The sequence below is a fragment of the Danio rerio genome, chromosome 5 (genome assembly GCF_049306965.1).
Source record: "Danio rerio strain Tuebingen ecotype United States chromosome 5, GRCz12tu, whole genome shotgun sequence".
Lineage (NCBI taxonomy): Eukaryota > Metazoa > Chordata > Actinopteri > Cypriniformes > Danionidae > Danio > Danio rerio.
This window is the reverse complement of record NC_133180.1, coordinates 46,249,712-46,276,826: the sequence shown is the minus strand read 5'-3', so window position 1 is coordinate 46,276,826 and position 27,115 is coordinate 46,249,712. Positions and strand designations below refer to the sequence as shown.

The following is a 27,115-nucleotide window of genomic DNA, read 5'->3' as shown; positions in this document are numbered from 1 at the left end:
TCTATCGGTGATATATTGTAAAGATCTAGAGTTTTTGCAGAGGGGCGTGTCCGTGGCGGCATGACAAAACGCAACGCTTCGCCATGGAACAGGAAGTCCTCATAACTCAACCACACAAAGTGTGATCAGCCTGAAACTTCATATGGTTGATATACGTCATCTCTTGAACACATCCACATAACAATATTGAAGTGGGCGTGGCAAAATGACTCGACAGCGCCACCTAGAAAAATTAAACGGTCGAGCCCCTGATCTACGAATCATGCAAATGCGCGAAAATTGGCACACACCTCTAACACGCCAAAACATACGAAAAAGTCTCTTGGAGCCATATCTCAAACCCAACAGGAAGTCGGATATTTTTAACTTCCTGCTGCAAATAAGTGGCATTTTTGCCATTTCCAGGCGTTGTATCTTAACGAACTCCTCCTAGGGATTTTATGCTATCGACACCAAAATTGGGTTTTGTCATCTAAAGGCCTTGGCGATGTTAAATTGCGGAGCTTTATAGTTTTTGTCGATGGGCGTGTCCGTGGCGGCCCCGCAAACTTTGACGATTCGCCACAAACCGGAAGTCATTATAACTTAGGCATGCATTATCCGATCTGCCTCAAAATTCACATGTTTAATAAGAGTCCAGACCAGAACACGTTTACATGCCAATATCCAGATACAGTTATAGCGCCACCTGCTGGCCAAAGGAAATGTCATGATTTACAGAGTAATAAACTCCTCCCACTATTTTTTTTGTATCAGCACCAAGTTTGGTGGGTTGTTATCTGAAAGCTTAAGTGATGATATATTGTCAAGATCTAGAGTTTTTGCAGAGGGGTGTGTCCGTGGCGGCATGACAAACCTCAACACTTCGCCCTGGAACAGGAAGCCCTTATATCTCAACCACACAAAGTCAGATCAGCCTGAAACTTCACATGGCTCATAAAAGTCCTCTTCTGAACACATCCCCAAAACAGTAATGAGTCAGTCATAACGCCACCTGCTGGCAGAAGGTAGATAGGCTTATAACTCAGCCAAACAACATCTGATCTGCCTGAAACTTCACATGGTTGATTAAATTCCATTACTGAAGGCATCTACATGCCAATCTTAAGTCACAGTTATAGCGCCACCTGCTGGCAGATGGTAGTTTGCATTATAAATCAACCACACAAAGTCCGATCTGCCTGAAACTTCAAATGGTTGATTAAATTCCTCTCCTGAACACATCCCCATAACATAATTGAGTCTGTCGTAGCGCCACCTGCTGACAAAAGGCAGTTTGGCTTATAACTCAGCTAAACAATGTTCGATCTGCCTGAAACTTCACATGGTTGATAAGATTCATCTCCTGGTGACATCTACATGCCAATCTTAAGTCACAGTCATAGCGCCACCTGCTGAGAGGAGAAAGTTTGGCATAAATCTGTGATTTTCTCCGATTTTTTAAATATATCGGCTTAAATTATTACTGTTCGATGTTCTCTGTCATCCTGAGGCCACCGGGCGGCGGTGAGCCCGGGTGCGAGGTCCCTATCATCGCTGCTTGCAGCTTTAATTAGGGACCGAGCACCGAAACGGTGCGTAGGCCCTATTGGAATTGCTCCGTTTATTATTATTATTATTATTATTCTCCTGCGAAATGAATCGCGGTTTTGAGGGGCTAAACATGCCCGAAAACTCACGCAACTTTGCACACGCCTCAGAAGTGGCGAAAATTTACGTTTGTTATGGGCTTTGGAAGTGGGCGTGGCAAAATGACTCGACAGCGCCACCTAGAAAAATTAAACGGACGAGCCCCCGATCCACGAATCACGCACATGCACGAAAATTGGCACACACCTCAAACATGCCAAAACATACGAAAAAGTCTCTTGGAGCCATATCTCAAACCCAACAGGAAGTCGGATATTTTTAACTTCCTGCGGCGAAAAAGTGGCGTTTTTGCCATTTCCAGGCGTTGTATTTTAACAAACTCCTCCTAGGGATTTTATCCGATCGACACCAAAATTGGGTTTTGTCATCTAAAGGCCTTGGCGATGTTAAATTGCGAAGCTTTAGAGTTTTCATCGATGGGCGTGTCCGTGGCGGCCTCGCAAACTTTGACGATTCGCCACAAAAGAGGAAGTCGTTATAACTCAGGCATGCATTGTCCGATCTGCCTCAAAATTCACACGCTTGATAAGCGTCCTGACCTGAACACGTTTACATGCCAATATCCAGATATAGTTATAGCGCCACCTGCTGGCCACAGGAAATGACATGATTTACGGAGTTACAAACTCCTCCCACAAATTTTATCGTATCAACACCAAAATTGAGTGGTGTTATCTGAAAGCTCTAGCGATGATATATTGTGAAGATCTAGAGTTTTCGCAGAGGGGCGTGTCCATGGCGGTATGACAAACCTCAACGCTTCACCATGGAACAGGAAGTCCTTATAACACAACCACACAATGTCGATCAGCCTGAAACTTCACATGGTTGATAAACGTCATCTCTTGAACACATCCACATAACAATATTGAAGTGCGCGTGGCAAAATGACTCGACAGCGCCACCTAGAAAAATTAAACGGACGAGCCCCCGATCTACGAATCACGCACATGCACAAAAATTGGCACACACCTCAAACATGGCAAAAAATATGAAAAAGTCCCTTGGAGCTATATCTCAAACCCAACAGGAAGTCGGATATTTTTAACTTCCTGTGGCGAAAAAGTGGCGCTTTTGCCATTTTCAGACGTTGTATTTTAACGAACTCCTCCTAGGGATCTTATCTGATAAACACCAAAATTGGGTTTTGTCATCTTAAAGCCTTGGTGATGTTAAATTGCGAAGCTTTAGAGTTTTCATCGATGGGCGTGTCCGTGGCGGCCTCGCAAACTTTGATGATTCGCCACAAAACAGGAAGTCTTTATAACTCTGGCATGCAATATTCGATCTGCCTCAAAATTCACACATTTAATAACAGTCCTGACCTGATGAGGTTTACGTGCCGATATCCAGTTACAGTTATAGCGTCACCTGCTGGCCACAGGAAATTACATGTTTGACACTGTAACAAACTCCTCCCACAAACTTTCCCGTATCAACACCAAAATAGAGTGGTGTCATCTGAAAGCTCTAGCGATGATATATTGTAAAGATCTAGAGTTTTTGCAGAGGGGCGTGTCTGTGGTGGCATGACAAACCTCAACGCTTCGCCATGGAACAGGAATGCCTTATAACTCAACCACACAATGTCTGATCTGCCTGAAACTTCACATGATTGATAAAAGTCCTCTCCTGAACACATCTACATAACAATACTGAGTCAGTCATAGCGCCACCTGCTGGCAGAATGTAGTTTGTCTTATAACACAATCTCCACACAATCTCTGATCTGCCTGAAACTTCACATGGTTGATAAAAGTCCGCTCCTGAACACATCCACATAACAATATTAAGTCAGTCATAACGCCACCTGCTGGCAGAAGGTAGTTTGGCTTATAAGTCAGCCACACAATGTTCCATGTGCCTGAAACTTCACATGGTTGATAAGATTCCTCTCCTTAAGACATCTACATGCCAATCTTAAGTCACAGTTATAGCGCCACCTGCTGACAGGAGGAGGTTTGGCATAAATCTGTGATTTTCTTAGATTTTTTTTTATATATCGGCTTAAATTATTATTGTTCGCTGTTCTCTGTCATCGTAACGTCACCGGGCGGCGGTGAGCCCGGGTGCGAGGTCCCTTTCATCGCTGCTTGCAGCTTTAATTCTTCTTCTTCTTCTTCTTCTTCTTCTTCTTCTTCCGCGGAATGAATCGCGGTTTTGAGGGGCTAAACATGCCCGAAAACTCACGCAACTTTGCACACGCCTCAGAAGTGGCGAAAATTTACGTTTGTTAAGGGCTTCGGAAGTGGGCGTGGCAAAATGACTCGACAGCGCCACCTAGAAAAATTAATCGGACGAGCCCCCGATATACGAATCACGCACATGCACGAAAATTGGCACACACCTCAAACATGCCAAAACATACGAAAAAGTCTCTTGGAGCCATATCTCAAACCCAACAGGAAGTCGGATATTTTTAACTTCCTGCGGCGAAAAAGTGGCGTTTTTGCCATTTCCAGGCGTTGTATTTTAACGAACTCCTCCTAGGGATTTTATCCGATCGACACCAAAATTGGGTTTTGTCATCTAAAGGCCTTGGCGATGTTAAATTGCGAAGCTTTAGAGTTTTCGTCGATGGGCGTGTCCGTGGCGGCCTCGCAAACTTTGCAATTCGCCACAAAACAGGAAGTCGTTATAACTCAGGCATGCATTATCCGATCTGCCTCAAAATTCACACGCTTGATAAGCGTCCTGACCTGAACACGTTTACATGCCAATATCCAGATACAGTTACAGCGCCACCTGCTGGCCACAGGAAATGACATAATTTACGGAGTAATAAACTCCTCCCACAAATTTTATCGTATCAGCACCAAAATTGGGTGGTGTTATCTGAAAGCTCTAGCGATGATATATTGTGAAGATCTAAAGTTTTCGCAGAGGGGCGTGTCCGTGGCGGTATGACAAACCTCAACGCTTCGCCATGGAACAGGAAGTCCTGATAACTCAACCACACAATGTCCGATCTGCCTGAAACTTCACATGGTTGATAAACGTCATCTCTTGAACACATCCACATAACAATATTAAAGTGGGCGTGGCAAAATGACTCGACAGCGCCACCTAGAAAAATTAAACGGATGAGCCCCCGAGCTACGAATCACGCACATGCACGAAAATTGGCACACACCTCAAACATGCCAAAACATACGAAAAAGTCTCCTGGAGCCATATCTCGAACCCAACAGGAAGTCAGATATTATTAACTTCCTGCGGCGAAAAAGTGGCATTTTTGCCATTTCCAGGCGTTGTATTTTAACGAACTCCTCCTAGGGATTTTATCCAATCAACACCAAAATTGGGTTTTGTCATCTTAAAGCCTTGGTGATAATAAATTGCGAAGCTTTAGAGTTTTCATCGATGGGTGTGTCCATGGCGGCCTCGTAAACTTTGATGATTCGCCACCAAACAGGAAGTCTTTATAACTCTGGCATGCAATATTCGATCTGCCTCAAAATTCACACATTTAATAACAGTCCTGACCTAACCAGGTTTACGTGCCGATATCCAATTACAGTTATAGCGCCACCTGCTGGCCACAGGAAATGACATGTTTGACACTATAACAAACTTCTACCACAAACTTTCCCGTATCAGCGCCAAAATAGAGTGGTGTCATCTGAAAGCTCTAGCGATGATATATTGTGAAGATCTAGAGTTTTTGCAGAGGGGCGTATCTGTGGTGGCATGACAAACCTCAACGCTTCGCCATGGAACAGGAAGTTATTATAACTGAACCACACAATGTCTGATCTGCCTGAAACTTCACATGATTGATAAAAGTCCTCTCCTGAACACATCTACATAACAATATTGAGTCAGTAATAGCGCCATCTGCTGGCAGAAGGTAGTTTGGCTTGTAACTCGGCCACACAATGTCCGATCTGTCTAAAATGTCACATGGTTGATGAAAGTCCTCTCCTGAGCACATCTACATAATAATATTGAGTCTTTCATAGCGCCACCTGCTGGCAGAATGTAGTTTGTCTTATAATACAATCTCCACACAATCTCTGATCTGCCTGAAACTTCACATGGTTGATAAAAGTCCGATCCTGAACACATCCACATAACAATATTGAGTCAGTCATAACGCCACCTGCTGGCAAAAGGTAGTTTGGCTTATAACTCAGCCACAAAATGTCCCATGTGCCTGAAACTTCACATGGCTGATTAAATTCCTCTCCTGAAGACATCTACATGCCAATCTTGAGTCACAGGTATAGCGCCACCTGCTGACAGGAGGAAGTTTGGCATAAATCTGTATTTTTCTTAGGTTTTTTATATATATATCGGCTTATATTATTATTGTTCGCTGTTCTCTGTCATCGTAAGGTCACCGGGCGGCGGTGAGCCCGGGTGCGAGGTCCCTATCATCGCTGCTTGCAGCTTTAATTTTGTTTTGTTTTTTTGTTTTTGGCATGACAAATTTGTGCTGGTGCCACTTCCAATTTCCCACTGACTAGCATTGGCAGTCTGTTTAGAAACACTGTTGAATGTGCCAAAAGTGCAAACCAGCATTAAGGAGCAATGCAATATAATAACTTTTTTTTTTTGTCACATTAGTTGTGCTCTTGGCTTAACTAACTTTCATTAGGCTATTATATCACATTGCAAATTGCATAGAAACCATACTGTTCGCTGAAGTAGTGAGGTTTTTATCAATATGTGCAATTTTATTAACTAAGAGGCTGTTACAATTCTTACAGATGACAACATATACATCATTTATTGTGCCGAATCAGGTGCTGATGCCACCATGTGTTAAAAACAGGAGACACTGGTGCTACTGTTCTTAAATGTTAATCTAAAAGTTTGGTAAAAATGGCGTAAATATCAATAACAGTATTGCATCGATTTAAGGTTTAAAATGTCAATTTTAAAGATTTTAATTCTCCTAAATTATTCAGTAAGGGGCTGCAATGCTCATTTAACCGCTTGGGCCCAGCATTCATATTAAATAAACTCAAACTGTAGAACATACTTTAAAGGTGCAGTAGATGATTGTCTTTAAAAACATGTTTTGTTGTGCTGGTTGAAAGTCTTTTCACATTCCAATAGTAATAATTAAAGTAAATATCTAAATTTATTTATACGTATTTTTATATTCTGGGTAAGGCATAGGACTAAAAGATGTTCATCCAATTGAATATTGTTGGGCCAACATTTCCTATAATTCTGATAAGTAGCTTAAGCTGTCTGTCAGCAAAAGTAGATTTGTACATCTGCAGCCATTCATGCAGATCTGCCGTTAGAGCGTGGACGTGCGCCTCACATTAATGTGCACTCGATCTGCGCGTTCGTGAGCACATAAGACTGTCACAGAGGTAAAAACAAATGCTGAATATAAACTTTTTAAAATCCTGAACCATTACTGGAGTTACTTTTGCATGCCGGAGAAGGGACAACACCGTGGCTTAAGTATTTCTTAAATTTAGAGCAGTATTAATTTAAAAATAAATGTCTCTTTTTGAGTAAATCATGCCTGAAAAAAGATCATTTTTACTTCAAAATTTCAACTAGAACTAGCACAAAAAGTGCATTATAAATCAAAGCCAGTAGCACTGCTTGAAAGCAAAAAGTGTGAATGGAAAAAAAAAAGATTCTTGCAGTGCTATCTTCAATAAGAAACAGTATATTGTGGCTAATAAAAGACCACAAGGACTTTGACTATGTTTTTCCACCACATACTCCATGAATAGTTATGAATGAAACAATTCTTTGGTAAAAACCAAACCAAATGTGTCAGGTGTTTCAGTCGAGATCCCAGCTCCAAAGCAACATTCTTAAATGATGTCAATAAGCCAATAAAGCGCATTTTCTCTGATTAGCTCAATATCTCTCCTGCCAGACATCGAATGCTATATAGCTTGTGGAGAGGCCAAAGAGCTCTTCTCGGATGATTAACAAGGACCGTGAGTATATACTGTGGCATGATAAGGGGGAATGTGAGAGAAGCAGTGACAGCATAAACACTTCATGCTGAGATCAGTGCTCTTCTCTGGAAAAAGCTTGGGATTTCTTGTCAGGTTGAATAGATGTTAAATGTGGACTGCGTGAACTTTGTCAGTGCTGAAGGAGATATGCTCTGAGAGGACTGCTGCTTCAGCGGGCGCCTCAAGCCTTAGACAACAAAATCTTTTCTTTTTTTTCAGTATGTGCTTATGTAAGTACGCTTTCATATCTCGATTCTATCCTTTTCCATTGCTGTGAACCACTTCACACGTCCACAATCTGTCTTAAGAGGAGCATACTGGATTTCCTTAAAAACATCAATGAGATGTTCACAGAAACCTTGTGTAAGAGGTATTAATGAAATGAGACAAAGACTGACCTTTTTCACAGTATGAAAATATTTAGGTTATAGTTTTGTGTATGGAAAATGTCATAGGATGTAGCAAGGACAAAATGTTTGAAAGCATGAAGCACCGAAAGGTCAAACCTTGCATGCCGGTGGGGCCGAAGCCTTGGCGGGTGAGAAAGATGGCATGGTCGTGATGCTCAGAGTGCTCTGGATCCTCTTTCTGCTGGACGAACGCCCATCGGCACACATTCTCCAGGCTTCGGGAAGGGTTGCCACGCTCAATCAGACTGATGGACTGACAAAAAAGATTACAGACTTATCAGAGGACACTTTCAGCATTCATTAATCTACAAATGCACAATTTCAAATTTTTCATCAAACTATCCGAAACCCACTAGAACAATGTTATATTTTTAGCTGAATTGTCTACTTGCATTATACCAACTATTTCAAATAATGTTTCAATCCTGAGAAATAAGCATTTTTAACTAGCTTAATGGGATAGCACAGTGGCTCAGTGGTTGGCACTGTCGCCTCACAGCAAGAAGGTGGCTGATTCAAGCCCCAGCTGCATCAGTTGGCATTTCTGTGTGGAGTTTGCATGTTCTCCCTGTGTTCACGTGTATTTCCTCCGGGTTCTCCGGTTTTCCCCACAAGTCCAAAAACATGTGCTATGGCTGAATTAAATGAACTAAATTGGCCATAGTGTATGAGTGCGTGTGTGAATGCAAGAGTGTATGGGTGTTTCCCAGTGATGGGTTTCAGCTGGAAGGGCATCCGTTACGTTCAACATTTGCTAGATAAGTTGGTGGTTCATTCTGCTGTTGTCACCCCTGATAAATAAAGGAACTAAGCTGAAGGAAAATGAACTAGTGACAGACCGTGTCATGTGTTGTCAGGGTAATTGCATCATACACTCCTGATTTTCCGTTTGGTTTTACATACAACAGGTATACACCAAAGGTGCTTTAATGTGTTTGTCTGTTTATTTGTTTGTTTAGACTAGTGGTACCACAAGTGGTACGCAGGCTTCCTTCTATTGGTGCGCAAAGAAATCGATGAATAATTCAAGCAAAAACTGAACACACTTTTAACCTCTTTACACGTACGATAACAATGATGTGATCAGGAAATTAATTTCATTAGGCTAAACTTTTTATTTTATTTTCATTTTTCTAATTTTTATTATGTATTCTATCATTTGAGGTTATTTTCCTCCCCATACTTGTAACGGTTGTTTGGGGCATATATTTTTGTATGCCAATGTTGACAGGTATAGCTTAATCACTTGCTTCTCTGACAAACATAGTATACTCTAACGAGCAGTAAGCAGATCTAATTTCTAATTTAAATATGTAAATCCAATTCATATATTTAAAATATAAGTTAACATTTGCACATTGTTTCAGTTATTATCCACATTAGCATACATTGTTATTGCAGACAACAAACCATCTCGCAATTATTTGTGAATTAGAATGCAGGTATAAAATGACCTGTTTGTTGTAGTCTATTATGAGCTCAAAATAATATATATTTAAGCAGTTTTTTGCATGCAGTTGTGAATGGTGAATAGGGTTTTAATGCACTCATACCACAATTAGACTAATCGTGTGGTTAGAGGCAGTATTTCTCCCTCTCCCCCACTCTCCTTCTCAGCTTTACCTTTTTTTTTTAAAACTGTGATAGTAACTGACCTGTGCTGAAAAGGGGATTTATGTCACATTAAAAATTTACTATAAAAAATGTCCTGTGACCTATTTAAGACTGTAAACTTCTTCAGCTGTAATAGTTTTTGACTGCAACTGTTTTAAAAACTACTGTCGGGTTAGCTTTGCCAATGCTTGGAGGAGCTTTTTGTGTAATGTGTATGTGTGCCTGCCTTTTCCTGGCAATATGCCAGGGTTATGATTAAATAATAAAAGTCTGATCATTAGGGCCTCGACAAACATTACTGAGCTTGTTCACAACAGTCAGAAGTGCAAGCTTCCTGTCAGAAAGCTGTATATATTATCTATTAAGTGTGTATAACTATAAAGAATCTGTGAAGTCAGTGGATCTGTTGACTTCGTAAAATCTTAATAAACTACCCCATGGTACTGACTTTTTTTGCCTAGAAAATGTGTGTATATATACAATGGTGTGAACAAATCTTTGCTCTCTTACTGATTATCTTAATTTTGCACATTTGTCACACTTCGTAAAATTCATCATGAAGATCAGGAAACAACTGTAAATATCAGTTGCAGAAAACACATTATGCATTTTCTAAATGATGGTTTGTATTATTAAGTGAAAACAAAATGCAAATCTACATAGCCCTGTGTGAAGACGTGGGTCACTCTTAGCAGCAAAAACTGCAATCAAGTGTTTTCGAGTCTATTATAGCACTGTGCGGGAATTTGGCCAGCTCATCTTTGCACAATTGTTGTAATTCAGCCAGTGGTCATGCCACAGCTTCCCAATAGGATTCAGGTCAGGATGTTGACTAGGTCACTCCAAAGTCTTTTTGTTTTTCTTCACCCATTCAGAAGTGGACTTGCTGATGTGCTTTGAATCATTGTCCTGCTGCGAAACCCAATTTTGGTTCAGCTTGAGCTCCCTAACAAATGGTCGGACATTCTCCAGGTTGTTTGGGACTTGTGGAGCTGTGCATCGATGGATTTGCTCTTCAGTATTTGGACTTTCAGCAGTAAAATTTAAACTGGAATCTCAACTAAACTCAGCTCTGAAAACTCTACTGACACAGTTTCAATGTATTAGAACCTCTATGTTAAGCTGCTTTCTACATTTTAAAAGCTCTATATTAATAAAGATTAATTGAAATGAACTTATATCCACACAGCGGAATTCATAGTTGCAATTATCACAGCACAATGTGCAGGATTGTTCCTGAAGCAACAAAACAGCTCAATACATACACAACCACCATCACATTTTAATGTTGGTATGATGTTCTTTTTCTGAAATGTAGTGATACTTTTATGCCACACATAATGGGACACACACCTTCCAAGTTTTTCAACTATTGTCTCATTAGTCCACAGAGTATTTTTTCCCCAAAAGTCTTGGAAATCATCAAGATATTTTCTGGCAAAGCTGAGCCTTTATGTTTGTGCAGCTCAGTGGTGGTTTTCATCTTAGAACTCTGCCATGCAAACAGTTATTGTTATGTCTCTCTACATTCACCTTAACTGAGGCAAGTGAGGCCTGCAGTCCTTTGGATGTTGTTGTGGGGGTCTTTTGTGACCTCTTGGTTGAGTTGTCGCTGCACTCTAATTTTGGTCGACCGGCCACTGCTGGGAAGGAATTCTCCACTGTTCGATGTTTTTGCCATTTGTAGATAATGGCTCTCACTGTGGTTTGCTGAAGTCCCATGGCCTTAGAAATGGTTTTATAACCTTTTCCAAACTGGTACATCTGAACTATTTTTCTTCACACAGGGCTATGTTGTTCTTCCTTAATGATAACATCTTTATTTAAAATCTGAACGGTGTGTTTATAATCTATAACTAGCATTTAAATTAGTTTGCTGATCTGAAACATTAGGGTCTGACAAACATGCAAATTGTTTATCATTATTATTATTTTTTTTTTGTGCATCCCAGTCACACTGAAAATGCAAAATTTGGCAAATTCAACGCAAAACATTGCCTACATTTTTGTAATACATGAAAATGTCAAATAAAATACATTGCTCTGGGTACATTTTGTTGCACGTTTTTAGATGACAAATGCATCTGCATATATGTATCTTTTGTGTACATGCCCACAAGAAAGAACGTTCGAGGTTACTAAAGTAACCCTTCGTTCCCCGAGGAGGGGAACGGAAGCACTATAAGTGGATTTGATTGTAAAATCCACGCATTGGGAGGTTCGGTTCAGAAGCTACTCGTCTGAAAGAGTATTGAACGGGCCAATTAAGAATGAATTGGCAGCGCAAGCCTGCGCAGGTGAGCGGCATAAGCAATCAACTGAGTATATAAGCTCACCTGGCGCCAGCAGACGCTATCCTTTTTAAGCTGAAGAGACTTTCAACAGCTAAGGGACAGTCATTATGGCGACGGAGTATAGTGCTTCCGTTCCCCTCCTCGGGGAACGAAGGGTTACTTTAGTAACCTCGAACGTTCCCCTTCGGGGGGAACTTCAGCACTATAAGTGGATTTGATTGTAAAATCCACGCATTGGGAGCCCATTGAAAGCGCCATAATGACTGCACCTTACCAACACCCCCGATGAGGAGATAGTCAAGCAAGCGTGACGCACCCACATCATGGGGGGCGCGGTCCTCCAACGTGTCCCTGGCCCTAATTTATCCTACTTCAACAGAAGTTTTACGGATTTATATATATTTTTTTGGGAAGTCGTGAGCATCTAGATAATTCTAGGAAAATACGACAGTACGTTGGGAAGCGTGCAATCCCGATAGGGAGGACGCTGCGGAGGCCATCCGTTACCCAAGGGGGGATAGATGGCAGAATTTACATATGGACTAGCCCTAAAAGGGGGAGTACGCATAGCAAAAGAGTGGTTAGCGGGGAGGGAAGACACGGGTCCGCCCAGGGGGGGACTTAACCGTGGCTGAATAAGCATATGGGATCGCCTAGTGGGGACCACGCATAGCAGGCACCTTTACCCAAAACGCGGGCTGACCAGCGGGCAGACCTACAACGTAGTGGGCCAGCAAGTGACTCCTCCGCTGAGTCAGTGCTGGGGGCCACGGAGGAATCTGCAGGGCTCACCTGATGGGGAACTTTACTGACAGATAAAAAGGCGCACGTATCTCCGTGTTAGGGAAAATGGCGCAGCAAGCGTGTTTCAACACCCTACCGAATTGTTTCCTCAATCACCAAGGGTTACCTAATACCCTTGAGGAAACCAGCTCCACTCGCAGATTGTAAAACCTTGCAAATGTGTTGGGTGTCACCCAGCCCGCAGCTCTACAGATGTCTGTTAGAGGGGCGCCGCTTGCGTGCGCTCGAGAGGATGCGAAGCTCCGAGTGGAGTGCGCACGCGCTCTCGGGGGACGCGGCTCATCTCGGCTCTGATAGTGAAAGAAGGCATCCACAATCTAGTGGGAACTTATTTCGGTACGGCACTTCCCTGCTGCCGACCGCTATAACAGACGAAGAGCTGCTCAGATGATCTAAACTCTGAGTGCGGTCCGGATAATACGCAAAACGCGAACTGGACAATAAATAAGGGCTGGGTCTGCCTCCTCCGAGGGCAGCGCTTGCAGGCTCACTACCTCGTATTAAAACGGAGTGGTAGGAACCTTGGGCACATATCGCGGGCGGGGTCTCATACGTGAGAGAAGCCAGCCCAATTACAGGCACGAGTCACTGACCGAAAAATGCCTCCGGGTCCCCGACCCTCTGATCGATATCAACGCGACCAGCAGAGCTGTCTTCAGGGACAGAAATATACTGAGTCGAGGATCGAAGGGATCTGACGCGGCTTGTGTAGCGAGGGCGAGATCCTAAGAGGGCATGAGAGGGGGCGGGGTGGATTAATTCGCTTAACGCCCCTGAGGAACCGGATGATGAGGTTATGCGTTCCCACGGTGCTGCCAGCCACCGCGTTATGAGAGCGGAGATGGCAGCCACGTAACCTTGAGTGTGGAGGGCGACAGCCTGCTCTCCAGCTTCTCTCGGCGTAAAGAAAGCACAACGCTGATCTGGCAAATTACGGGGGTCTTCTCAGCGAGAGACACACCATTCAGTGAATAGACTTCACGTCAGGGCATAGGCGCGCTCGGGGAGGGGGCTCTAGCCCGAGTGACGGTATTAGCCTCCGCAATCGGAGGTTACCTAAGTCTTCCTCGCGTCTAAAAATCTCCAAAGATCGACGAGGGTGCCAGGTGGTGCCCTGTCCCTGAGAGAGTAGGTGCTCTCTCGAAGGGACTGCCAGGGGAGGGCTATCGCGAGGGAGAGCTCTGACATCCAGGTCCGGTTGAGCCAGAGGGGCGCAACCAGCAACCTGTTCCTCGTCCTCCCTGACCATGCACAGTAACTGCGCGAGCAGGCTCACTGGGGGAAACGCGTATTGCGCGTGCCCCGAGGCCAGCTGTAAGCCAGTGCATCCGTGCCGAGAGCGCTCGGTCAGGGAAAGAACAACTGGCAATGAGCGATCTCGGGGGAAGCAACAGATCGATCTGGGCTTCCCCGAATCGCGCCCATATCAGCTGAACAGACTCGGGGTGGAGTCTCCATGCTCCAGGACGCAAGGCTGCCGTGAGAGCGCATCGGCTGCACGGTTGAGCTTGCCTGAATATGAATGGCGTGCAGCGATTTCAGCCGCGGATGACTCCAGAGGAGCAGACGGCGGGCGAGCTGAGACATGCGGCGAGAGCGCATACCCCCTATACGGCTGATATACGCCACCGCCGCCGTACTGTCCGTCCTGACCAGCACGTGTTGCCGCTCCAGCACCGGAAAAAAACGGTGGAGAGCGAGGAACACTGCCAACAGCTCCAGGCGATATGCCAATGCAACTGGGTACCTTTCCACAGGTCCGCAGCCGCATGCCCGCAACGCACAGCCCCCCAGCCCGTGTTGGAAGCGTCTGCTGAAACGACAACAAGACTGGACGCCTGTTCTAGAGACACCCAGGCCTGTAGGAACGATGGGTCGCTCCAAGGGCTGAGGGCGCGGCGACACAGCGCAGTAACAGAGACTCGGTGTGCGCGCGCGTGCCATGCGCGTCTGGGGACTCGATCGTGAAGCCAGTGCTGAAGTGGTCTCATATAGAATAATCCGAGCGGCATGAAGCGGCTGCGGATGCCATATGCCCCAGGAGCCTCTGAAATAGTTTCAGTGGGACCACTATTTTACTGTCGAGCTCTCTCAGACAGTACAGCATCAGCTGAGCGCGCTCTCCGGAGAGGCGCGCTGCCATGGTGACCGAGTCCAGCTCCAGCCCGAGAGAAGAGATCCTCTGCACGGGGGCGAGTTTGCTCTTTTCTCGGTTGACCTGAAACCCCCACAGGTGGAAGTGCCAGAGCACTTTGTCTCTGTGCATAATCAACTCTGTGCATAATCAAAGAGAGGGCAAATTCAGCCAGTCGTAAAGAAATTGAGTATGCAGATGCCCGCGAGCCGAAGGGGCGCTGAGGCACCCTCCGCGGGCTTGGTGAGGACCCGCGGAGACAGAGAGAGCCCGAAGGGGAGGGCTTTGTATTGCCAAGCTCGACCTTCAAACGCAAACCGCAGAAACTGTCGGTGGCGAGGAAGAGTGGAGACATGGAAATACGCGTCCATCAGGTCTAATGCTGCAGACCAACCCAGAGGACGAACGCACCGGAGGATGCGCTTCTGCGTTAGCATTCTGAACGGCAGCTTGTGCAGGCAGCGGTTCAAAACGCGCAGATCTAGGATTGGCCATGACCCACCGCTCTTTTTGGGCACGATGAAGCGTGGGCTGTAAAACCCGCTCTCCATCTCGGCTGGAGGGAGCGGCTCGATTGCATCCTTCGCCAGGAGGACAGCAATCTCCTCTCGCAAGACAGGGGCGGACAGGGGGCTGACCCTGGTGAATACACACCCGTGACTTGGGGGGCCGTTTCGCGAACTGAATCGCATAGCCGAGTCTGATTGTGCGTATGAGCCACCGCGAAGAGCTGGCCCGCGCTAACCAGGCAGGCAGAGCTCTCGCTAATGGACTCATCGCTACAATCGCTGACGTACCAGCAGTGGGGCAGCGCGGAGTGGGTGTGCTGATCCGGGAAGCTCGCGGGTCCCACGGAAAAGCTGGAGGTGAGATATTTGCTCTCACTCCAAACCCGAGCTCCGGAGGGGAGGCTCGAGGGGTGGGAGAAAGGAGACCATCCTCCCAGCGCTCGTGAGCCACTGGCGAAACGCACCGAATCTGCAAGCTAGAAAGCATAGCGTCCCAGACTGGCAGATTTCGGGCTGTCACATCTGGGGAAGTGAAAAGTGCCCTTTCATAATGTTTTCATGGCAGTAAAAAGTGCCGTTGGAAATGGGGCCCCGCCCTCCAGCGGGGAAAGAGCAAGTTCCCTCTTCTCCAGATGGCCTGTCCCAGGGGCGCTTCGCGGTCCGTTGCCGGACTTAGCGGCGTTCTGGGCAGGGGGGCTGCCTGCTTCCGAGGTGCCCGACGCGCTCGCTTCGCCGAAGGCGTGTGCGGGGGCGGAGCAGCTCTCGTAGGCGGGCGCTTTCGGCGAGGAGCAGGTATGAATGGCACGGCGGGCGGAGCGGGCTACGGACCGCCGATAAGACATCACCCACCAACTGCTCTCTCACCGTCTTGAATTCCTGGGTGAATTCACAGACAGTGTCGCCGAACCTGGCTGGGGATATGGGGAAGTCAAGAAAGCAGACTTTGTCGACTTTGCGCATATCAGCCAGGGGTGGCGCTCCTGGACCACTAATGTGGACATCGTCCTCCCCAACGCACACGCAGCGGACTCAGTAGTCCGAAGAGCTAAGTCGGCGGCGGTGCGAAGCTCGTAAGCCTGGGTTGGACCCACCCTCGTGCAGCTCGGCCAGCGCCTGCGCTTGGTAGCGCTGGTAGGTGGCTATCGCATGCAAGGCGGAAGCAGCCTGGCCCGCAGCTATGTAAGCTCTAGCTCCGAGGGAGGTAGATAACTTACAGGCTTTGGATGGGAGACGAGGCGAACCCGCCAAGAAGAGGCGCCGCGCGGATTTACCGCCATCGCGCACTCAACCTGAGGAATCGCCACATACCCCCTGGCTGTTTCACCGTCAAGAGTGGTTAGGGTGGAGGAACACGCAGCACGAGCAGAAAAAAGTGCTTTACAAGACCGCGTGAGCCTACTGTGCACCTCCGGGAAGAAGGGAACGCCCCTCTAGTCGGTCCGGCCGCGGAGCTGGGGGATAAACCATCTCCAACCCACGGCCGAAGCAGCCCGGGAAAGCACGGCTAACATGTCCGTTTCAGGATCCGTAGTGACAGCGCTCACCAGCCCGAAGGGGGCGAGCGGGTCTGGATCATCATCGGACAATGAAAGCCCACCCTCCGATGCCGCGGTGGACATCTGGTCTCCGGTGTCATCGGGCGTAAGGGCTACCATCTGTTAGACGGATCGCTTCCCCCGCCCGAAGCTTGGATGGAGCGCTTAGAGGAGCGGGAGGTCCGCGGGCCCGTGGGCGACGGATTATCTCTCGCTGAAACCCTCAGATCTGCCCGAGTGCCCGCTGCAGAGCAGGGGACAACTGGGGTGGTTCGCCCTTTTGCAAAGGCTAACCGCGATCTTGCGCAACAGTCATGGCATCGCAATGACGACATGAACTGCCCGCGAGCAGCGCATTAACATGCTGGACCCCCAGACATGTAACGCAGTGCCCGCGCCCATCATCCGAGGACAGGAAACCACCGCATCCAGAAACGCACAGTCGGAGCGCCGTCCTGATAAGGACGTGCTGCACGACTGTGTTGCTCTTTCTGTGAAGTTTGCAACTTTATACGCACCGCTCTGGAGGACCGGACCCAAAGAACGCCAGGCAAGGGAGAAACCCAGCTCGACCGTCTGCCACTGCGTGTACACACTCTGGACCGGGAGAATGCTCTCGTTCGCTCAGAATCGCTGGTCACAGCAGGAGGAACCCTCATCGACTCGATCAGAAAGTCTCTGAAGCGAAAAGGATAGCGTCTGCTGGCGCCAGGTGAGCTTATATACTCAGTTGATTGCTTATGCCGCTCACCTGCGCAGGCTTGCGCTGCCAATTCATTCTTAATTGGCCCGTTCAATACTCTTTCAGACGAGTAGCTTCTGAACCGAACCTCCCAATGCGTGGATTTTACAATCAAATCCACTTATAGTGCTGAAGTTCCCCCCGAAGGGGAACTGCACCACAACAATCATTAATTCATTGATAGTATGTCCCTATAAATACCATTAGTGTGAAAAGAAACACATTTTTAGGATCACACTGCCCCATAGTGTTCAACTTACAAAAAAAGTCAAATGTATTTTGAAAGAGTTTTTATGATTTAACTAAAATTGCAGCCTGAGTTAAATATTTTACTACCTCATAGATTTGTGTGAGTAAGTACATTTAAGCTGTCTTAATTAAATGAACGCAAAATGATGTAAAAACTGCTTCAAAAAATCATACTCTGCATTAAAAATGCATCTTGTAAAAAGTTTGTTCTTGAGTAAAGGTGAGAATTAGATATGACACTACATGACTCTACCTTAAACATGTTATAATATCAAAACATGGCTAATATGCTTACTAAGAGACATTTGATACTTAACAGCAATTTACCTTAGCATATCCAAGCATGATCATCCTCACAAGCACAACGTTGATGTGCACTTCCAAAGATTCATCGTGGTAAATCTCATTCACCTGTAAACACACGATAAAAAAACACATTATTATGCCTTAAGCGCAACATAATAAAATAACAAAACACTGAATTACACAAAGCGGAAAATGGATACCATGCGAGGAAATAAGCTGTGTCATCCAGCACCTAGTCATCTATGACAGCTACTGATTTTATCAGCTCCAGGGACTGCAAAAAAACAAACAATGCTGCTTCTTCCTATTTCTGAACCCTCAACATGACTGACAATGAGCAAGAGAGTGCCATGCTTTTTCAACAACAGAACCAAGATAAAGGGAGCTGGAGGAAATGGGATCTCAAACTCGTAAGAGTGGCTCTGAGAGGCATAGAAGGCGTTTTAGGCAGGTCATGGGGCTACGGTTGGCATGGAAAAGCCTATGAAAGGTTGCTAAATGAAAAGGCCCCAGTGTTGAGCTGGTCATACAGAGGGCTTTTAAAGGTTCGATGTTTTTCCTTCCCCACCTAGCTAAGAGGCTGCTGTATGGGGTGCTGCGTTACGGAGGCACAGTTTTGCTGGCTGAATGCTGGCTGTAGTGCTGTGCCCAATGACTACATCCTAAAAAGCACAAACATTTCTTCTAAGATTTCTGGAACTTTTTTTTTTTTAATTGGTCACCAGCAGCAGCACATATCACCACAAGTTTTTACATACTGTACATCCACCGCTTTACATCAATGAATTTACAGTTTAATAGATTACATCCTCCCTCTCAAAACATCATTAACTTTTTATAAAGTAAGTGACAAATACATTAGACATCAAAAACACTGTATGCACTGTAACTTGCAACTGCCATTAAAATGCTACACTTACAAAAATTATGTGTTAAATAATAACATAATAATATATAAATTATAATAATGATAATAATAATAATAATAATAATGTGTTATGGCTATATTTAAAATGTTGTGTATTTTTAAATGATTGTTTGTAAAAAGAAAAAGAAGAAGCGGGAAAAAAACAACACTGTGTGCGCAAAACAATGAGTATTAAATATCAACTAATCAGATTTTTTTCATTGTTGGACTGTACAGTTAAAATCAGAATTATTAACCCCCCTGAATTATTAGCCCCCCTGTTTATTTTTTACCCAAATTTCTGTTTTACGTAGAGAAACTTTTTTGTTGTTGTAATAACTGATTTAGGCGACGCAATGGGGCAGTAAGTAGTGCTGTCGCCTCACAGCAAAAAGGTTGCTGGTTTCCCAAACAACGTTGTAACTTGCGGCTGAACTATCATAGTACTGTTGTGATTCGGGATAGATACAAACAACTGAAGGTAAGATCCAAATGCAGGTTTATTCGAAGGTCAGGCAAGCAATGGTCAAAACAGGTATGAACAGGAATATGAGGGCAAATCCAGAGTCGTAATCGAGGTACAGGCAAAAGGTCGAAAGGCTGGCGGCTAAACAGGATAACTGGGATACTAAGCTAGATTCAGACACGGAGAAACAAGACAGGGAGAAACGCGTAGAAATGTCACCAAACAGTAGACAAGACTCGGCAATGTGAATCAGTCTGTGTGCTGCTTAAATACTGAGTGAACTCTTAGTCTGTGACCGGTTTCAGCTGGTGATGTAATCAGGAAGATGAGTGACCAGGCGTGCGTGATTGGAAGAATGATGATCGCTGGTTATCGTAACATAGCCCCCCCTCTAAAGAGCGGCTTCCAGACGCTCCAAATACAGTTCAGGCGGGAGGTGGAGCGGAGGCGGAACAGGGGGAGGGATGGAGGGCCAGGACCATGCAGCTGGAGCGTACCTGGGGCGTGGAGCTGCTGAAGACCCGGAGCGTTGAGTTGTGGAAGGCCTGGAGCGTGGAGCTGCGGAAGACCCGGAAAGTAGAGCTGTCGTAGTCCTGGATCGTTTGACAATGGAGGACCTGGAGCGTGGAGCTGCGGATGCCCCGGAGAGTGGAGTTGCGGAGAGCCTGGAGCGTGGAGCTGCGGAAGACCCGGAGAGTAGAGTTGCGGAGGGCCTGGAGCGTGGAGCTGCGGAAGACCCGGAGAGTAGAGTTGCGGAGGGCCTGGAGCGTGGAGCTGCGGAAGACCCGGAGAGTAGAGTTGTGGAGGGCCTGGAGCGTGGAGCTGCGAAAGACCCGGAGGAAGGAGCTTAAGTGGCAGCGGCCATTCAGGAAGTTCAGCAGACGGCGGCCATTCAGGAGACTTGGGCGGCGGCCATTCAGAAAACCCAGCCGGCGGCCATTCAAGAAGTTCAGGAGGCGGCGGCCATTCAGGAAGCTCAGGAGGCGGCGGCCATTCAGGAAGCTCAGGCGGCGGCGGCCATTCAGGAAGCTCAGGAGGCGGCGGCCATTCAGGAAGCTCAGGCGGCAGCGTCGACTCTGGCTGCGTCTCCAGCTGTGGCGCTGGCTGCGGCGTGGACTCTGGCTGCGGCGTGGACTCTGGCTGCGGCGTGGACTCTGGCTGCGACGTGGACTCTGGCTGCGGCGTGGACTCTGGCTGCGGCGTGGACTCTGGCTGCGGCGTGGACTCTGGCTGCGGCGTGGACACTGGCTGCGGCGTGGACACTGGCTGCGGCGTGGACACTGGCTGCGGCGTGGACTCTGGCTGCGGAGGGTCTGGCAGCACTGGAGGGTCTGGCAGCACTGGAGGGTCTGGCAGCTCTGGAGTGTCTAGCAGCTCTGGAAGGTCTGGCAGCTCTGGCAGCACTGGAGGGTCTGGCAGCTCTGGAGGGTCTGGCAGCTCTGGAGGGTCTGGCAGGTCTGGCAGCACTGGAGGGTCTGGCAGCTCTGGAGGATCTGGCAGCTCTGGTAACTCCGGTAGTGGTGACCATTCTGGGGACTCAGTTGATGGCACTTCAGGAACTAGAACAGGAACTAAGGCAGGAACGGACAAGGAACAGGAAACCATCTTGTGAGCTGGTGGCAGATTGGCGCTTACCACATTGTGAGCTGGAAGGCTGGTTGTGACCACATTGTGAGCTGGAAGGCTGGTTGTGACCACATTGTGAGCTGGAGGACTGGAGTCGGCCATCTTGTGAGCTGGAAGACTGGAGTCGGCCATCTTGTGAGCTGAAGGACTAGATGCGGCCATTTTCTGAGCTGGGAGTGTGGTGATGGAATGAGCAGCAAGCCCCGGTGGTATCTGGTCTTGCTGTACACTGCCCCTCCCCAAAAAATATTTAGGAGTTTCTTCCACCTCACCTACGGTGAAGGACGAGTCCACAGTGCGTAGAGCATAGTCCAAAAATTCAGAGAAAGTCCCTCGAGAACGAACACTTGAAAGTGTGCTCTTTAGCGGCTCATTAAGCCCATAAATAAAAAAAGTCAATGAGCATACAGTCTGGTAAATCAGTGGTGTTAGCGATCTCCAAATAACACTGGATGTGGTTCTCGAGGGATTGATTACCTTGGCGTAGACGGACCAAAAACACTGCTGGATCCATACTGTGGCCGAGTCTTCTGTTGTGATTCGGGATAGATACAAACAACTGAAGGTAAGATCCAAATGCAGGTTTATTCGAAGGTCAGGCAAGCAATGGTCAAAACAGGTATGAACAGGAATATGAGGGCAAATCCAGAGTCGTAATCGAGGTACAGGCAAAAGGTCGAAAGGCTGGCGGCTAAACAGGATAACTGGGATACTAAGCTAGATTCAGACACGGAGAAACAAGACAGGGAGAAACGCGTAGAAATGTCACCAAACAGTAGACAAGACTCGGCAATGTGAATCAGTCTGTGTGCTGCTTAAATACTGAGTGAACTCTTAGTCTGTGACCGGTTTCAGCTGGTGATGTAATCAGGAAGATGAGTGACCAGGCGTGCGTGATTGGAAGAAATGCATGTATGGAAATGTAGTCCTGGGGAATGCGGAAGTGAAGTTCATAATGAAGAGGAAACCAGCGATCTCCAGAGAATGATCGCTGGTTATCGTAACAAGTACAATGCATCGTTTGGGAAAAGAACAATGTAGTGATGAGTGTTTCCCTAACCCCCCAGGTCTCTGTCACAGATTCATAGTTTGAACCACGCTAGTTATAATGTAAAAAACACATAAAATTGAAAAAAAATACAATATTAGTTTTGATAAAAACATGTACTCACTTTCCATATTAAATATATGCAAATGACACATATAGGGCCAATGTTTCCTTTACAAATACTATTGAGAAAATTTCATATTATATTCTAAAACATAAAATCACTTTAAAAAGCTAACACGTATTCTAATCTCATTTATGAATCATATAAACACATAATGACACTACTTATTAAGAAATGAAATTTTATATTATTTATAATTTATTAGGGAGTGAAAAAAATATTTTCTACTACTTTAATATCAATAATAATAATAATAATAATAATAATAATAATAATAATAATAGTTATTATTATTATTATTATTATTATTATTATTATTATTATTATTATTATGTAAGATGTAGTTGTTTTTCAAGTCTACTTTTACAATTTGTACACATTTAAACCAATGCAGAAATGTTCTAATCTAACCAACAGGCCCATGTAATTTACTGTACAGATACTTAATAAATAACCAACTATAAATTAAAAGCAGTAAAATATGCTATGTTTTTTGTTTTCACAAGCTTTGCGGACGTAACATAAATTCCACTTTTAAATAAAAGGCCACATATAGCTTTCGTTAGGAGCCACAGCTGTGTTCAAAATGACATCAATGTTTTCAAAGTGCACTAGAAAAGGAACGCAATTGTCAATATTGCAAAAACTAAACTGTAAAATTACTTTGAAAATACACCTATGAGTGATGACTTTCATGCTCTTTTCTAATCATTCCAAGTTTAAATGTCAGAACATTTTAAATGAATAGGTCATAGGGGGATAACTGGGAATAGAACACAGCCAGGATCTGTAATTCGAACTACAGCTCCAAAGGTGTAGTTGCAAGCGTACAAGTTTGCGACGCAGTTTGCGAATGTTCATTGGAACAATGGATTTGGGAAATGGCAAATCAACAAAATATGTTTGTAACAGCGAAACTTGCAACCTTAGTTGGCTAACGATGGTTTTCGGAAATGCACCCAAGAATAGGGTAATTAGGCAAGTTATTGTATAATGATGATGACTATTGAGAAAAAAAAATAGCTTAAAAAGGCTAATAATTTTGACCTAATTTTTTTTTTTTTTTTTTTTACAAAATTACTGCTCAAAGCTTCATACTGCTTTAGTTCAAATAAAACTTTCTCCAGAAGAAAAAACATTCTATTATCAGACATAGTGTGAAAATTATCTTGCTCTGTTAAACATAATTTGGGAAATATTTAAAATAGACAAAAATTAAAAGGAGGTTTAATTATTCTGCCACAGTTGGCATGCCTGGTAGGGTGAGACACAACAATAATGTGTCAGTAGTAAAAACACTTATAATAAATTTCGGTACAAAAGTTTTGATAAATAATGAGTTATTTCTGAAAACATAACCGCACATAAATGTGTGCATATGCATGTTAAGTGAATAAGACCTATTGTTATGTAGAATGTTTTAAGCATAACAAATCAGTGGCTTTGTCATTTTTAAAGTAATTTTAAAGTGATTTTAATATCACCAGTTTCAGTTATTTTAAGCAATAATACAAATAGCTAAATGCTGCTGTTGTTATCTTTCTCCTGTTTTCCAGGAGCATTTCTGTGACCCAGAGTGTATTTATTGAAATGAAACTTCAGAATCTACAATGGAATCTTCATGACGATCAGGGTCGCTATCAGTGCAAACTCAGTCGAGTCAGTGGTTCCTCTGGACGCTATGAATCGCAAACAAGACTCCAACAGTGAAAAAGATAAGTGAACTGTAGAAATGTCATTCTTGGTAAGGGCTTGTGTTTTTTGTGGCTTTTCCTTATGGCTAAAAAGGGGCTTCTTGTCTTTTGTAACGCAAGATATACAATTGTTTACAAAAGTCTTGGTGATAATTCTTCCAAAGAAATAAACTGTAAATGTTGCAGCCATGTTTTAATGAATAAATGTGAATTCTTTATAATACATTATACATGCTTTTTGTATTGCATCAAACTTGTTAAGGTGGTAAAGAAACAAAGCACATTTATGACACACACTGGGGGATTTATGACACATTAGCATGTTATATAGGTAAGTACTGTCTGTGTTAAGAAAAATAACACAGTGGTTGAGTTCAAAATAACTCAAAATGTGTTGATCTTAATTAGCCACACGTGTGTGTTAAGAAATATAACAGGTTATGTTGTTTTTATCACATCTGTTTTTGTGTGTATTTAGTGAGTATAGAAAAGAATCACCCACTTCGAAATTTACTTAGTGCAACTTATAACACCCAACCAAAAGATATAACACCAACATGTCTGAAAAAACTTTACATATAAAAAAGAGAATTAATGGGTTAGAAAGAGGATCACCCTCTTGTTTTAGTATTCGGTTGAATGACCTGTTGCTTTAATTACAGCCTTTATTCTGTTGGGATACATTTCTACTAACTTTGCACATCTAGACTTTGCAATATTGGCCCACTCCTTATTGCAGAACTGTTCAAGTTCAGTTAAATTTAATGGTGTCCGCTTGTGAACTGCATTCAGGTTTAAGTCTGGACTTGGCTATGCCAGGACATTCACCTTTTTCTCCTTTAACCACGGTGTGGTCAGTTTTGCTGTGTGCTTCAGGTGATTGTCATGTTGGAAGGTAAACCTTCTTCCCATTGATAACTTTCTGGCAGAGAGCAGCAGATTTTCCTCAAGAATGTATCTGTATTTTGCCCCATCTATTTTTCCTTCTATCCTGACAAGTGCTCCAGTTCCTGCTGCAGAGAAATAACCCCATAACAAGATATTTCCACCTCCATGTTTTACGGTAGGAATGGTGTTATTTGGATAATGAGCTGCATTGGATTTCTGCCAGACATATCATTTGATGATGTTGAGGTCAAATAATTCAAATTTAGTCTCATCTGACCATAACACTATTTCCATGTGGCCTCGGAATCTTCTAGGTGCGCTTTGGCAAAGCTCTGTTGTGTTTTTATGTTGCTTTTCATGAGAAGAGGCTTTTTTCGTGCAACCCTTCCACACAAGCCACATTTAGGAAGAATTTTTGATATTGTTGTCACATGCACACAATGACCACTCTTTGACATAAATTCCTGCAACTGTTCAGAGTTGTTGAAGGCCTCTTGGTTGCATCTCTGACTATTTCCTCCTGGCTCTTTTATCCAGTTTGGATTGACGTCTTGATCCAGGGAGGGTCTGTGTTGTACCAAATACCTTCCACTTTTTAATAATGGACTTCACTGTGCTTCTATGCATTGATAGATTTGCTCTTCAGTGTTTGGACTCTCAGTAATGATTTTAAAGCACGCTGAATTGAGCTGAACTGAATTAAACTAAAAGACTAAAAACTGAACTACTCTGTTCCAATTGACTATGACCATTTATGTGAAGCTGCTTTGACACAATCTACATTGTAATAGCGCTATACAAATGAAGCTGAATTGAATTGCTGAAATGTAAAATAGCGTTGTGTGTCGTTAAGAAGGTGATTATCTACACCTGATTGAGTTTACAAGTAATATTCAGAAGGGGGTGATCCTTTTCACAACTGAGTGATTCTGTTTTTATGCTTGTTAATTGTTTTCTGACATGTTGGTGTAATATCTTTTACATGGATGCTATACGTTATACTGAAAAATGACACCAAGACAAAAACAAAATTGTATCTGTCTTCATTTTAGGCTACAATGCAACAAAATGTAATTATTTCAAAGTGGGGGTGATTCTTTTCTATACCCACTGTATATGTTTATACTGCATTAGATTGATTCAGCAATATCAAATTATAACTTTGAGTTGAATGAAAAGGTTTATTTACATTTTGTCATTTTTTTGCTTTTCTGGAATTAACCTGGTTGGTTTACCTGGCAGAGTAAGTTACATTGGAAGTTCTCTTTCTGCCATGCAACTATAAAAATAATAAAACTATAGGTTATTCTTTTTTGAGGGTCATCTTTCAGTTAACTAAGGCCACATTTACATTTCTAAGTTTAATAACTCTGATTCTGCTTTTAAACTATAGACAAAAAACCAGCCTGTATTCAAGTCTGCATTTACACTTTACATGTGAGGTAAAAAAACTAAAATAAGATAGATAATCAATAATAATATATCAATACAATAATCAATACAATCACAGGATGAAGACAAACTGATTATACCATGTTTTTCTTTCGACACCATCAAAAAAGTTTAGCTCTGCAGAGAAAAAAAGAGGAGAGCCATTGCTGCATTTATCATTCATGCAGCAATGACCGTGGGTACTTCGCTTCATACATGTCAAAATCACACATGACGTCATTTGCCACCATTTCTTTTTCAATAATTCATGATAAAAGGTCAACACCTTATCTGTCTGCTTAAGTGGCAGACTCAAATGCACAAAGTTATCTCCCTCCTACGAATGAATACAGACTGAAACTGATCTGATTTTTTTTTTTCTCATCATGAATCATATCCTATCTATGCTACATATGAAAGCAGAAAAATGGAATTGGGTCACTCATGCCATACAGTATAAATGTTTGAAATTACTTGTTAACTAACTCTGAGGATTAGAAGAATTTTATTAGACGAGGTTAGTAGATTAACACTAGAACTACAGAGGCAATCATTCTGACCTTGTAGAAACTTTGTACTTTAAAAACGTATTAAATATTACTCTGACTTTAACTAAATGCACACGTTTAATTCTAATATTATGTTATTAATAATACTAAATACAAAGTTCCTTAGTATTTGAGTTCTGAGCATTCTGAGTTCTGAGTATTATCTTAAATGGCTATAACGGTCAAATTGACCGCAT

The 27,115-nt window shown here is 44.0% G+C and overlaps 1 protein-coding gene across 6 annotated transcripts in view; it reads right to left on the bottom strand.

Moving 5' to 3' along the window:
* adamts3 (ADAM metallopeptidase with thrombospondin type 1 motif, 3) overlaps positions 1–27,115 on the bottom strand; it is a 214,814-nt gene that overhangs the window by 108,965 nt on the left and 78,734 nt on the right. For all 6 annotated transcript variants that reach the window (NM_001287096.1, XM_073949700.1, XM_073949701.1 and 3 more), the window contains 2 exon segments: positions 8,096–8,252; positions 18,208–18,291. In NM_001287096.1, the coding sequence (NP_001274025.1) occupies positions 8,096–8,252; positions 18,208–18,291 (241 nt within the window).